The sequence below is a fragment of the Poecilia formosa genome, unplaced genomic scaffold, assembly GCF_000485575.1.
Source record: "Poecilia formosa unplaced genomic scaffold, Poecilia_formosa-5.1.2 Scaffold210, whole genome shotgun sequence".
Taxonomy (NCBI): domain Eukaryota; kingdom Metazoa; phylum Chordata; class Actinopteri; order Cyprinodontiformes; family Poeciliidae; genus Poecilia; species Poecilia formosa.
The window spans coordinates 758,410-770,501 of NW_006800149.1; the positions used below are offsets into that span (position 1 = coordinate 758,410).

Here is a 12,092-nt window from a genome sequence, read left to right on the forward strand (position 1 = left end):
TTAAACTTTGAAAACAATATTCCTTGTTTTCTTTGCACAATTCATACTTTAGTCTTAGCTCTTTTTCAAAATCTAAGTGGTGAAATTTTGGTAGAGAATGCATGGGTGGGATGAGGAGTTAATTATGTAACTGAAAGGTTGTCATAGTCTTATTTACTCAAACTTCAATTATCAAATTGTACAAACTGCAGACTTGTATAACTCTGGTCACCATTCTATTCTTTAACCAGAAAGTTAAAGAAACAACACTTTCAAGCTGAACTCCAAATTATATTAATTGGGTTGAGAGGTCAGGGCTATAAGCTGGTCATCAGGTTCTCTGTTGGAACCCCGTTCAGTGGGAATGGGTATTGTCCTCTTGGAGGACAGAATTCAGTCCCTAAGATATTAGATTGTCATGTTGGGGAAATCTTGATCTTGCTTCAGTGAATTCCTTGAATGATGAGCCTAGTGGTGTTTCCCACTGAAGGGGATGCTCCAGATCATCATCCAGCCTACCAGCAAAAGTGGCAAGTTTTTCATGGCTGGAAACCACAAGTGTTTAGCTCCAACTATGGTGCCATTGTAGTAGAAGTAAACAGTGGTTCCAATGGTCTGAAATTTATTTTTCAATAGCTGTTACAAATAGTCTACAATAACACAATTTTCCTCTTATTTCAGTTCATAGATACGTGATGCTAATGTGAAATTGGGTACTGGCAACAAATTCGCTGAAGTGGTAGCTCTACATACTGGGCTAAAGGATACTTGAGTCTTGTGGTCAGTTTCTCTACACCAGGCTGCTTTCATTAACACTACTAAACTGCTTTATTAAACTACTGGTGTCAGTGGTCTTATTTCCTTTGTGCTCAACAAATCTGGGACATGAAGGTTGGCTGCTTAACTCTGTCTTGGAATTTCCAGTTTTCTTTGAATGTGAGCAGTTTTCAGAATTTATCCAGTTCTTTTGCTAAGTAGACAAGTAGTATCAGGTCTGTTGAAATCATAGCGATCAATCACTGTAGTAAAGAGGGGGCGGGGGAAGACCAATCACATGCTTTTTACTTTGCGAGAGCCTCAGTATAAGTTCTCCTCACTTTTTTGCGTGGAAGTATATCAGGTCAATGAACATCTGTTAGACATGTTAAATCTTGAGGTCTTGATACAAAAGGGTTGATATTTCAGAAGGAACAATAGGTATTAAATGCAGAAAGCATTTTGCATCAGCTCTAAATAGGGTCATTCTCTGTTCTCTTGTAATGTTATACACCTAGAGAAGGAAGCAGAACCTGCACAAAGCATGCTAAACATAGTTTGTTTTGTTGTTAAAACAAACTATGTTAATATTCACATTAAAGCATTGTTTCTCCCTCAGATCTGACTTAGTGCTTTGGTTTCCTCGGCACCATGAGTTGGAGCTTCCTGACACGTCTGCTGGATGAAATCTCCAACCACTCCACCTTTGTGGGGAAGATCTGGCTGACTGTACTGATCATTTTCCGCATCGTGCTTACAGCCGTTGGTGGCGAAACCATCTACTATGATGAACAGAGCAAATTTGTTTGCAACACCCAACAGCCTGGATGTGAGAATGTGTGCTATGACGCCTTTGCGCCGCTCTCACATGTCAGATTCTGGATCTTTCAGGTAGCCTGTCCAATATAAAGGAGTTTACTCGCTGCTCCTCCCGCCCCTGACCTGTGCCTTTTCTTTCAGGTGATAATGATCACCACTCCCACAATCATGTACCTTGGCTTCGCCATGCACAAAATTGCTCGCATGGATGACGCGGAGTACCGTCCCATTCGGAACAAGAAGAAGAGGATGCCTATAGTCAGCCGCGGAGCGGTGCGGGACTATGAAGAAGCAGAGGACAATGGAGAGGAGGATCCGATGATTGCTGAGGAGATTGAACCGGACAAGCCAGAAAAAAAAGAAAAAGGCAAGTCAAGAATGCATTTAAGGAGACTGAATACCTTCTTAATGGGAGGGAAGGTTCTGGGTAAATGGTTTGGCTGGTATAGGCGCCTTGCAATTCAAATGTGGGTTCAATTTTGATTTGCTCCTGCCAGAGGTGTCGATGTGCTCCTGGGCAACATCTTTGCAAATGTTTGAAGTTGGATCCAGTGTAAAATGCTTGGCGTTAACTAGAAAAGCATCAAATAAATTCAGTCTATTTATCATTTCTCTACTTTTTTCCTGTTGCTGTGCAGAAACGAAGCATGATGGTCGACGACAAATTCTGCGTGATGGACTTATGAAAGTCTACGTATGCCAGCTGCTGTGGCGTTCTGCCTTTGAGATTGCATTCCTCTTTGGCCAGTACTTCCTCTATGGCTTTGAGGTGATCCCCTCCTACATCTGCACCCGCTCCCCATGTCCACACACGGTGGACTGCTTCGTGTCCCGACCTACTGAGAAAACCATTTTCCTCCTGGTGATGTACGTCGTGTCCTTCCTCTGCCTTTTCCTCACTGTCCTGGAAATCCTCCATTTGGGCGTTGGTGGCATACGTGACACGTTCCGCAGGCGTGCCATTCTTAATTCCCGGCGCACTCCACGTCCGCCTTCGTCCCGTTCCTTACCCACGGCCCCACCAGGATACCACGCCACCATGAAGAAAGAGAAGCTAAAAGGAGAGCTGAGGGACTTGCCAATGGGCGATTCGGGCCGAGAGAGCTTTGGAGACGAGGGTCCATCATCCAGGGAACTGGAGCGGCTGAGGAGGCATCTGAAGATGGCGCAGCAGCATCTGGATCTTGCATACCAGGCAGATGAAGGAAGCCCCTCACGCAGCAGCAGCCCGGAGGTGAATACAGCTGTACAGACAGCTGCTGAGCAGAACCGTCTGAACTTCGCACAAGAAAAGCAAGGAGAGTCGAGCGAGAAAGGTAATGATCACATGTTGAGCTGGACGAGTTGGACCAAGATCAGTTCTAAGACTGAGCACAATTGGCAAATATATCAGAGTAATTGGAAGACATTTTTATGTGCATAATTTATATTGATGGAGTGAACACTGATTCAGAGGAGGTAGCTTAGAACAGCTAATTCTGAGTCCAGATTTGATGAAACTTAGTTGCTGACTGTTTCTGTTTTTGTTCCTTCTCCCAGGAATACATGCCTGAGCGTGCTTCCTGCCTCAGATGTCTTGTCCTCCCATTCCTACTGGCCTTAAATGTTGGAACGGGAGGGAAGCACACATGAGAAAAGCAGTCGTACCACTGAGGGAGACCTAAGTGTGCGTTTGTATGTGAATGTGTTTGTGTGGATGAAAGATTTGTGCCTTTCAGTATTGGTGGTCAGTGCAAAGCAAAGGAACTGCTGACAGAATCTGCGTGATGGTAAACTTGAAAGCCTGCCACATGTGGAGTTTTTCTGCTTGCCAAACCTAGACTGTGCCTTCAGTTAAGCCCTGATCTTTACACATATCCTGTTTATTTGTAGCCATGCAATAATCCTCATCCAGCTAAGACCTTAAAGCTCCAAACTCCTCTGGCTGAGCCAATACTTTGTGCTTTTTTTTTTTCTCTCAACTGCCACTGAATGTTGAGGCTTGTTGTTCTTGGATTCCTAAACGGCACAGCCTCAGGCTATGTCAATTGCAATCTGCAGTATCTTTTTTTCCTTTTTGCAAGATTTTCTTAACCCATCCTGGCCAAGTCAACAGAACTGGTACATAGATGTGTTTGAAAGTCCAGTTGGCCAAAATGTATACCTGGGCAATGCTTGAATCCTTAATTAATGGGAAATGTTTTTCATCTAAAATTTCATTTTAACAGCTTTCAGCTTAACTAGTAGAATGTAGAAGAGTTACTCCAGTGTGTTCAGAGAAGATGGACGTTTTCCTTTAAAGCTGCCTAACGGTCATCCTGATGAGGAAACCGCTCTGAACGGACTGGAGCCATTTAACATGTTCAGTTCAATAGATTTCTGATCTGTAGCTTTAAGACTTCAAACCTTTCCATAGCTTCATAGTTACCTTTACAATCCTCGGCTGCAGACTGATCGTTCCTGTATGATATCACTTCTCGTTGCAAGAGACAACATTCCAGTTTTGAATATGGTACTCCTTCAATGATTTATGCTTTGACTTTTTTCCTATTGCAAGTTTTGTAGATTTTTTTTTTTTGTTGTAACTGTAGAGATTATTTTGTCAGAGTAAATAAATATATTTGAGTCAATTCTCTGGTCCCATATGTCTGTTTCTCTCTGGATAAAAGTCCAAATGAGTAAGTGGATCAGCTCACTTGCCTTAAGTAGTTAAGTGAACTTTGGCTGACAAATTCTTTTTTTTTTTTGACTTTTAATTTGAAATGAAGCAAATTATAACCTACAGTGACATCTAGTGGGCAGATGGGAGGAAAGCGACACCATTTACTTCTATTTGAATCAGGTAGTCAATATCCACAACCAAACTTGAGTAGAAATCACCAATTTGAAAATGACATGTCATAAGCTATAAATGTGCCTGACAAATTTACTGTCCATTGGGAAAAAAAGCAAAAGTTATCCCTTTAAAATTTAAACATTTGTAACCTGTGACTATACCGTTTCATTTTCAGAGATTTCTATTGGGCTATGTCTCAACTCCTCATCCTGAGGAGAAAGGAAGCGGAAAAAATGCAGACTGGATCACCGTGCTGTGACTGTCTAAATGCCTGCTTCTGACCTCCAGAACGAATCAGTCCAGTCATCACCATTTTACATTAGCTTTTTAGCCTTTTGATATTACATTTTTATATATAGAATCGATATTCATGTTGGAATAGTATAGTCTTAAGAAGGTTAAGTTAAAATTTAACTTTAAAAGTTCATGCTACAATTTGGTCTTTTTGAAGAGAACAATCTAAATTGTTCTTCCTTGTGGTCAAAACACTAATTAGGATGCAGTTATGAAGTTTGCAACACACACTTGCCTTACCTGCTGTACTGTATGAAACTTCATCCATTTGTTTTATAAATTTGATTTTTAAAAATTGAGATCAGAATGACTTGGAAAAAGTTTTTGTTTGACCAGGTGTTTTATCCTCATCGATCCATTTGGACTGTCCATATAGTCCGTCCAAATGGACGGACTATATGGACATTTAATGTTAATGTCCATTTAACATTAAAGTTTTGACAAAATTGACAACTTTAAATGGCTGCAACTCTGTTTTAACATCCAGTCTTTAATGAGGTTCTACTCAAAGCTAATTCTCAGATGAATCCTCTGCTATACTTAAGTATTGTTATATAAGTAAAACTGCAGGTTATCTTGCAAGATGTAATTTAAGTGTAACCAGGTAGCTGTGTGTTGAAGATTTTATGCATAGGTCCCTCTTTAAATGAGATCTGGATCTCAAATGAGTTTTACCTGCTTAACACAGGAAATAAAACGGTTTACTAAACCGATGACACCGATTTTTTTTTTTTTTTAATGGACCATATATGTTGGATGCAACATTGAGAAAAAAAACTAAACATTGCATAAGCATTTTTTTTATTACTCAACACCCATAAAAACTGAGAAACCTAAATATTTTGTTTATAAAGTATTTTAATATCTTGTTCTGTCCAACGACTTTCCCCTTATAAAGTGACCGGCCAGACAAACCCCCATTCAGCCTCTCCTTCCCTCATGTTCAGAAACAGGTACACTCCTCAGGCATGATGTTGGGCAGGGTCTCGTATTTGAACGAGTATCCGCCGTCAGACGTAGTGGTGATCCTTAGGGACCTCATAGTCCCCGGAACCGGAGCGCAGCATTGCGCCATGCCCAGCAGGGCGGCCGTCCGGCCCTGGGCCGAGCAGTTCCCGCGGCAGTAGAAGAAGGTGAGTACCTTGGGGTGAACGATCCAGCTGTCCCAGCCCAGCTCCTGGAAGTTAATCTCCACCTGCTCCCTGCGGCAATCCCCGAGCTGGAGCCTTTCATAGGAGGGCCGCTGGAGGAGGCGGAGGGCAGCGGGGGACCAGGGGATGTTGACGGGGGCCGCTCTGGGGGAACGGACAGGCACTCTGGGCTGAACGTGGAGGTGGAGAAAAGGCGTTTTATCTGGGTTCATCAGGCTGTGCTGATCTGAGCTCTGGAGCTGAAGCAGAAAGGGGCCCTCTACCACAGGGGCCAGTACGCTCTCGTCCAGGTCATAGGTGGTCCAGCCGTCGGGGCTGAGCACTGCGGGAGCCCGGGCCGCCTGGAGTCGCCGCTGCCCCGAGGTGAGCATGAACAGCGGCGAGGCGTTCACTGTTGGGCCGGCGTAGAACCAGAAGTGAGCAGACGATACTACGGTGTCCTGGAAGGGAATGGACGGCTGGAAGCGATACGACGGTGTACTGCTGCAGTTTCCTCTCCATTCTGCATCAGCTAGGATCCAGGAGGGATCTGTTGGAGGAACGGAGGGAAGAAATGAAATAAATATCTGGCTTTTACTGACATCTGGTGGCCTGGGGTGGCATAAAAGGTCTAAATACAAATCAGGCCTGTCTGAAAGGTTAATTCTGTCTACAAACATGGGAATATATCTGCTTTTCTGCTGAGACTTGATAGAAATGAACATAAAGTCACTGGATACATGCAGCTGGCTGCCCACATGAACAAGCTCAAAGCCTTCTGGAAAAAGGAAAAACGGATCACTAAACACCAAATGATATGAATTTATACCCAATGTTTATATCTGATGAAGCACAACCATGACATCACAGAAAATCTGTGAAGTTAGCTGATATATGTATTGATGGAGGTGACTGGCTGTGTGGGTAGAGTAGTTGTCTCGTGATCACAAGGTTGTATGTTCAATTCCAGCTTCCTCCTGCCACATGTCAATGTGCTCTTGGGCAAGGCACTTAACCCCAAATTGCCTACCTATTGGTGTATAAATTTGGAAAAGCTCTATATAAGTTCAGTCCATTTAACATTATTTTCTTCTGCATCTTAAAACTTCTAGTGTTTAATTCTATACTCAACATTTGTGCTGGTAAATTCATTCTAATAGAACATAAAGAATTATCACCTGGACTTGGAAACAGAATCACTTCGGATCTGTCTTGACCCAGGCTGCGTTGCTGACTGACCCGTACCGCTCTGCTAGTCCTTGGAACCCTCGCCTGCCACTGCCTTGCCTCTGGCTTTGCTCCTTCCCGATTTGCTCTCTGTGCAGCAAGTACCGGAGGCTCCAACAGGCCCAGACCTTCCAGAACCCGCTCTCTGAACCAGGACACCACCACCCCTCTGGGCAGCTTCTCCGTGCTACAGACCTGGAGCAAACCTTGGATCCAAAGAGTCCCCAGAATGAGGACAGACCAGGAGACCATGTTGAATATGTAAGACCGTCTCTGTTCACACGCTGTTGTTTGGGCTCCGCTGCTATCTGTCTGCAGGCAGGAGCTCTCTGTCGCTAAACAATAGCAAAGAGTGGCCTTGAGCGTTGAGAGGTTACACTATATTTGCTTTTCAGCTGAGTTACTTTTTTAGATGCCTTCATCATCCTTTTACTGTATATTAGTAAGATTATTGCTTTAAGCATACATTTGATCACTTTTTAAAAGGTTAAAAAAAGAGATCCTATATAGGTATTGTACAAAGGTTTTTCATTTTATTATCAGCTTTTGAAATTCAGATTTCTTGCAATCTAGTTCAGGAAACAATCTGCTGATGGAACATATTTTGTTTTTGAACGTGGAATTATTATTTTAACATAATTTGCATACAAATTACAAAAACTATCTGAGGCAAAGTTCAAATATATGGAAATACTGGAAATAAGAGCTGTGAGTAAAAATGCCTTTTGATGTGAGAATTACCTATGTTGCTGAACAGCGACCTTTGTGGTCATATTTGACCATATTCTTCTTTGACCTTTCACACAAATCAGAAAATAATACTATATATATAGACCAAAGACTACCTGGTAAAGTGACATGGTTTTGTTTTATATTCTACATTTACTTAATTTTGTGAGAGGGTTTTTGTTTGTTTTTTTTACTTGGTGACGTTTCAACCAAGCACAAACTGTCATTGGAGGTTGGGAACCAAATGAAGGTAATGTACATTTGAAGTTTTGAAATATGTTATATAACATATTGACACCCGCAACCTACTTTGTTTTACCTACAAAATTGCGGTAATTTTCTGATAGATTTTAAACCTTATTTTAAATGTTTTGCAGAAAGGACTGATAAATGTGAGCAGCATGCCTGTGGCACCTTTGTTTGTGGATGAGTATAATGCCAGACTGCAATAGGTGATGTATTCCGCCCATCATATCCACACTCAACTGGATGACAAACGTTCCAGGCTGTGTTTATACTACTGCACCTTTTCTGTATTTTTACAGGTTAGTGGTCAACCAAACACTCAAAAATGTTCCTTCAAAATGTAGTTAAACTGTGCGAATGCTAGAAAAAAAATCATAATATGATTTAGAAACAGTTTTTTTTTTTTTTTAACGTTTTAAAGAGTCTGTTTCACTCCACTCTCGGCAGCATAGTGCACGCTCGTGAGTCCGCCGGTAGAGGTGGGTCATTTGCATTGTCTTGAAGGCAGGTCGCCAGGTTAAACTGTGGAACAGATTGGTTTCCCCCACACTTGCAGAAGTTTGTGAAGCTATGTTATGTGTTTTATTCAGTGTGATAAATAATTGCAAATGAATAAGTGTTAAGGAAAAGTATTTTTCCAAAGCATGTTAATTTGTCTAAGGTCAATTATTTAAAGTAAGGTCTGCAGATTATTTCGTTTATTCCCAGAGTGAAAGTAAAACCCAGATTTAAGTCTTGAAGTCCTTAAACATTACAATTTAATAAATTGTTCATATTGAGTACAGTCTGAGTCTACTGTAGTTTACGCTTTGTCAGCATTGTAGTCTAATGTCTTATATATTCAGTGTTTGATATTGGAAAGAATGTGGTACAAGATACAAATGTGGATGTTATTAATAGGTTTATTTGAAGACACTGGAATGCCTGGACATGGACATTTCAAAACACTCATGTTTCAGTTATAAGAGACTAAAGTATAGGAATTGGAGCTCAGAGAATTGTTTGTATAAAATAAGTTTTTGCGAAATAAAGAGATGCAAATGCTACACATTGACGTCACTGGTGCTGTGCCTTTTCTGTATTTTTAGAGACTTTTTTTACAAAAATTGTTGCAGTGGTACTGATCCTGGAACCCGAAACATAATACATCATCACACCAACACCCACAACAACCTCTCCCCCCCACTTGACAACTTTGTAGAAGGATCTGGGGGGTGCCAGAAAGGTGGTTCGCCCAGGGCACCAAATAGGCTAGGACTGGATCTGGGTGGTATGCTAATGGCTAAAATTACAGTAATTTATGGTTAAGGTCCAACAAAATTACATGGGTTTTTCCAAATTAAAAAAAAAATATATAGTACTCTAAAAACTACTAGCCCCCATAAAGTCCAAAGACACATCATGTCATTGTGATTTTATTATTGTTATCAATTATTATCAAGTGACTTTGGCTGTGGAAACTGAGCATAGTATAACTAACCAGAGGATATTTATTCTCAAGAATTGTTGCACTGAAAACTATCGGAAATGCAATTTTAACATAATTAAAACATTCCTTTATGTTGAAATTTCATTTTGAACTTCAAGCCAACAATTATTTATTCTGTTTACCCACCAGATGGTGCTATTTGTTCCTGTTCAGAGTGTGCAATATTTCTCACCGTTTACTTTTCTGTAAAGGTTCTTCACTACTGCAATAAATGTGTAATTCTGAATAAAGCTGTGTGTATGTGTGCAAACTAAGTTTTTGTAAATTTTATTATTATTTTTTAGTTATTCACAAAAGTAGTGAGGATATGTTCACATACTTTTAAAGGGTTGAAATCACTTAAACATACAGTTTATACATACAGTTCATACTTTATACAGTTTGGTCTTTCAGACCGAAGTATAAAGTGGGGAAAAATACCTTTAACACATTTACTGAGAAGTTGATGTTTTGTCTATAGACACTTACCGGTAAGTGTGATTTTTCTTCATTTTAATATCTGATGATGGAAAAATAATCCAACAAGATAACTAATAATAATAGTACAAACACTAAAAAAGTATTGAATATCCATCCATCCATCCATCCATCCATCCATCCAGTTTCTTCCGCTTATCCGGGGTCGGGTCGCGGGGGCAGCAGCTTCAGAAGTGAGGACCAGACTATATTGAAATATTGCTTGAAAAATATTTCAAATTACATTATTGAAGTTTGTGGTTAGAATGCAATGAAATGTGAAAAAGTTCCAGCACCTGTATCACACATTATTAGGGGCTGTCAACTTGCGTATCAAACTCGAAATTACAAAATTAATGGCAAGGAGGGAAGAAACAATCTTAAGTTAAGTTGTATCATTGTCCTACAGGATGAATCCCAAAGTCCTGTCTTTATTCTTAGGTTTTCTTTTTATAGAAACTCCAACTGACCCCCATTGACTGTCTCCGCCTTCCACACACACACAAACCCCACATGTACTGTACATTGCCTGATAGTATTATCTAAAGGGCTTGGAAGTGTGTGTACGTGAGCGTGCGTGTGTGCTTGTGTGTGTGTATGAGTGTGAGAATAGGTCATAAAAGGCAGTCCAAGAAATGTGACCTATATGTGCAGCTGTCACCCCCAACCTGACAGAGGTTGGTGGGGATGAAGCAGTAACACTGGAGGTAGACGGTTAACATAAGCTTATTTAACTACCTGGAAGCCTAAAAATATTAAAAGTGTCGCTTTCAGGAAGCACTTAAAGGTGGAACAACATAAAACAGAAGGCCTGAGCAGACTGACATTTAAGAAAATGATCTCAGTCCCTTTCTGGGAGTTCGTCAGCAGGGTTAAAGCTGCTGAAGGGAACCATGGCAGTGGCTGCTAATGCTTCATGATCTAGGATGGACTTACACCTAAAGTCTGGGCTTGCTGAAGGACAAATGGTTTGAGATGAAATATTTGGCTCCATGGATCTTGTTACCCTAACTTGGACTTTGTGGGGATGTCTAAAGGTATTTCTTACAGCCTTTGTAGCAAAACTAAGGTAAGATTACTTTTTGATTACTATATTAGTAGAATGAGCAGAGCAAAGAACTAAAATGGCATTATCTTTTAAACATGTCCCTATGATTTGCTAATAGCTCTTTATATAGTATATTCAGTTGTTTCCCTTGTGTTCTTCATTTTGACACAAACATATGATGGTTAATCTAAGGCTGCAAATAAAATAAATTTACTTCTATCAAGATATGTTTGTTGTAAACTATCACAGCAAAGACTAAATGGGTTTCCAGTTTCCTCTCACCAAACAAGTTTATGCTAAAGGTTAAAAGGTTGAAAATCCACCTGTCAGGAGCTTGGACACCAGTCAGGCAATGTCTATTTGCAGTTTGCTACAGATCCTGTGCTGAAAGCCTGGAGGATGTTTGGAAAATGCAGAATGAAGATTAAATCACAGGTTCAGTGAGATGAGCTTACTGTACAGGGGTTTGTATTCAATTGTAGACCATTTTATAATTTCCTCTTTAGTTTGTGAGTTTACGTTGCTACTGTTGTAAAAGCAAGTTGGCTAACAGTAGCAAGTTGGCTAACAGTAGCAAGTTAGCTACAAGGCAAAAAGCATCCTTTATGTTATGTAAATGTCTAATGTCAAATCAGATAACACAACCTGCTTGCAGCTACTATTTCTAGCCGCATATTATTAACAGATTAAAACACACCTGGTTAGCTAAAATGTCAACATTAGCTAATCTGCTCACATTAGCATGTTGTCTTACAAGTTCACTATTATTTAATAACTCAATGTATGAGGCTAAAAGCATCATATATACTAAAGCCAGTATGAACAATTCATTTGAATTCTCTTTGAAGTCTGTTTCTCGAAATTCTGTGTTAAGTAAAGTAGAAGTTTACAAAGATGCTGCCAATGTCAGAAGGGCTAACACAAGCTGCTTGCTGCTATTATTTCTAGCTACAGAATAACAAATTTAAAAAATAGGTAACCCTTACTAAAATGTCAACATTATCTAACCTTTTTACATTAGCATGTTGGCTAAAGTAAGTTGGCTTGTATTTAAATACTCCATGTACAAGCTAAAAGCATCTTATATCCAAAAACTAGCAAAAA

General features: G+C 40.3%; 3 protein-coding genes and 1 long non-coding RNA gene across 6 annotated transcripts in view; 3 read left to right on the top strand and 1 right to left on the bottom strand.

The window, feature by feature from the left end:
• The window catches only part of LOC103148699 (gap junction gamma-1 protein-like), an 8,164-nt gene extending 4,001 nt beyond the window's left edge, over nt 1–4,163 (top strand). For both annotated transcript variants that reach the window (XM_007567587.2, XM_007567586.1), the window contains exons 2-5: nt 1,355–1,626; nt 1,696–1,921; nt 2,193–2,870; nt 3,094–4,163. In XM_007567587.2, the coding sequence (XP_007567649.1) occupies nt 1,387–1,626; nt 1,696–1,921; nt 2,193–2,870; nt 3,094–3,107 (1,158 nt within the window). In that variant the 5' untranslated portion in view covers nt 1,355–1,386 and the 3' untranslated portion in view covers nt 3,108–4,163. The remainder of the gene's footprint in view (nt 1–1,354; nt 1,627–1,695; nt 1,922–2,192; nt 2,871–3,093) is intronic.
• A 1,312-nt stretch (nt 4,164–5,475) lies between these two features.
• LOC107838084 (uncharacterized) overlaps nt 5,476–12,092 on the top strand; it is a 178,378-nt gene continuing 171,761 nt past the window's right edge. The window contains exon 1 of the long non-coding RNA XR_001664147.1: nt 5,476–5,604. This is a non-coding gene — a long non-coding RNA (uncharacterized LOC107838084). The remainder of the gene's footprint in view (nt 5,605–12,092) is intronic.
• Nucleotides 5,504–7,388, bottom strand: inha (inhibin subunit alpha). The gene is made up of 2 exons (XM_007567589.2): nt 6,972–7,388; nt 5,504–6,343 (listed from the first exon to the last, which is right to left on the bottom strand). The coding sequence occupies exons 1-2, from the start codon at nt 7,270–7,272 to the stop codon at nt 5,607–5,609; spliced, it is 1,038 nt and encodes a 345-aa protein (XP_007567651.1). The 5' UTR covers nt 7,273–7,388; the 3' UTR covers nt 5,504–5,606.
• spega (striated muscle enriched protein kinase a) overlaps nt 10,909–12,092 on the top strand; it is a 50,369-nt gene continuing 49,185 nt past the window's right edge. For both annotated transcript variants that reach the window (XM_016679404.1, XM_016679405.1), the window contains exon 1: nt 10,909–11,009. The gene's annotated coding sequence lies outside the window, so the exon portion shown is untranslated. The remainder of the gene's footprint in view (nt 11,010–12,092) is intronic.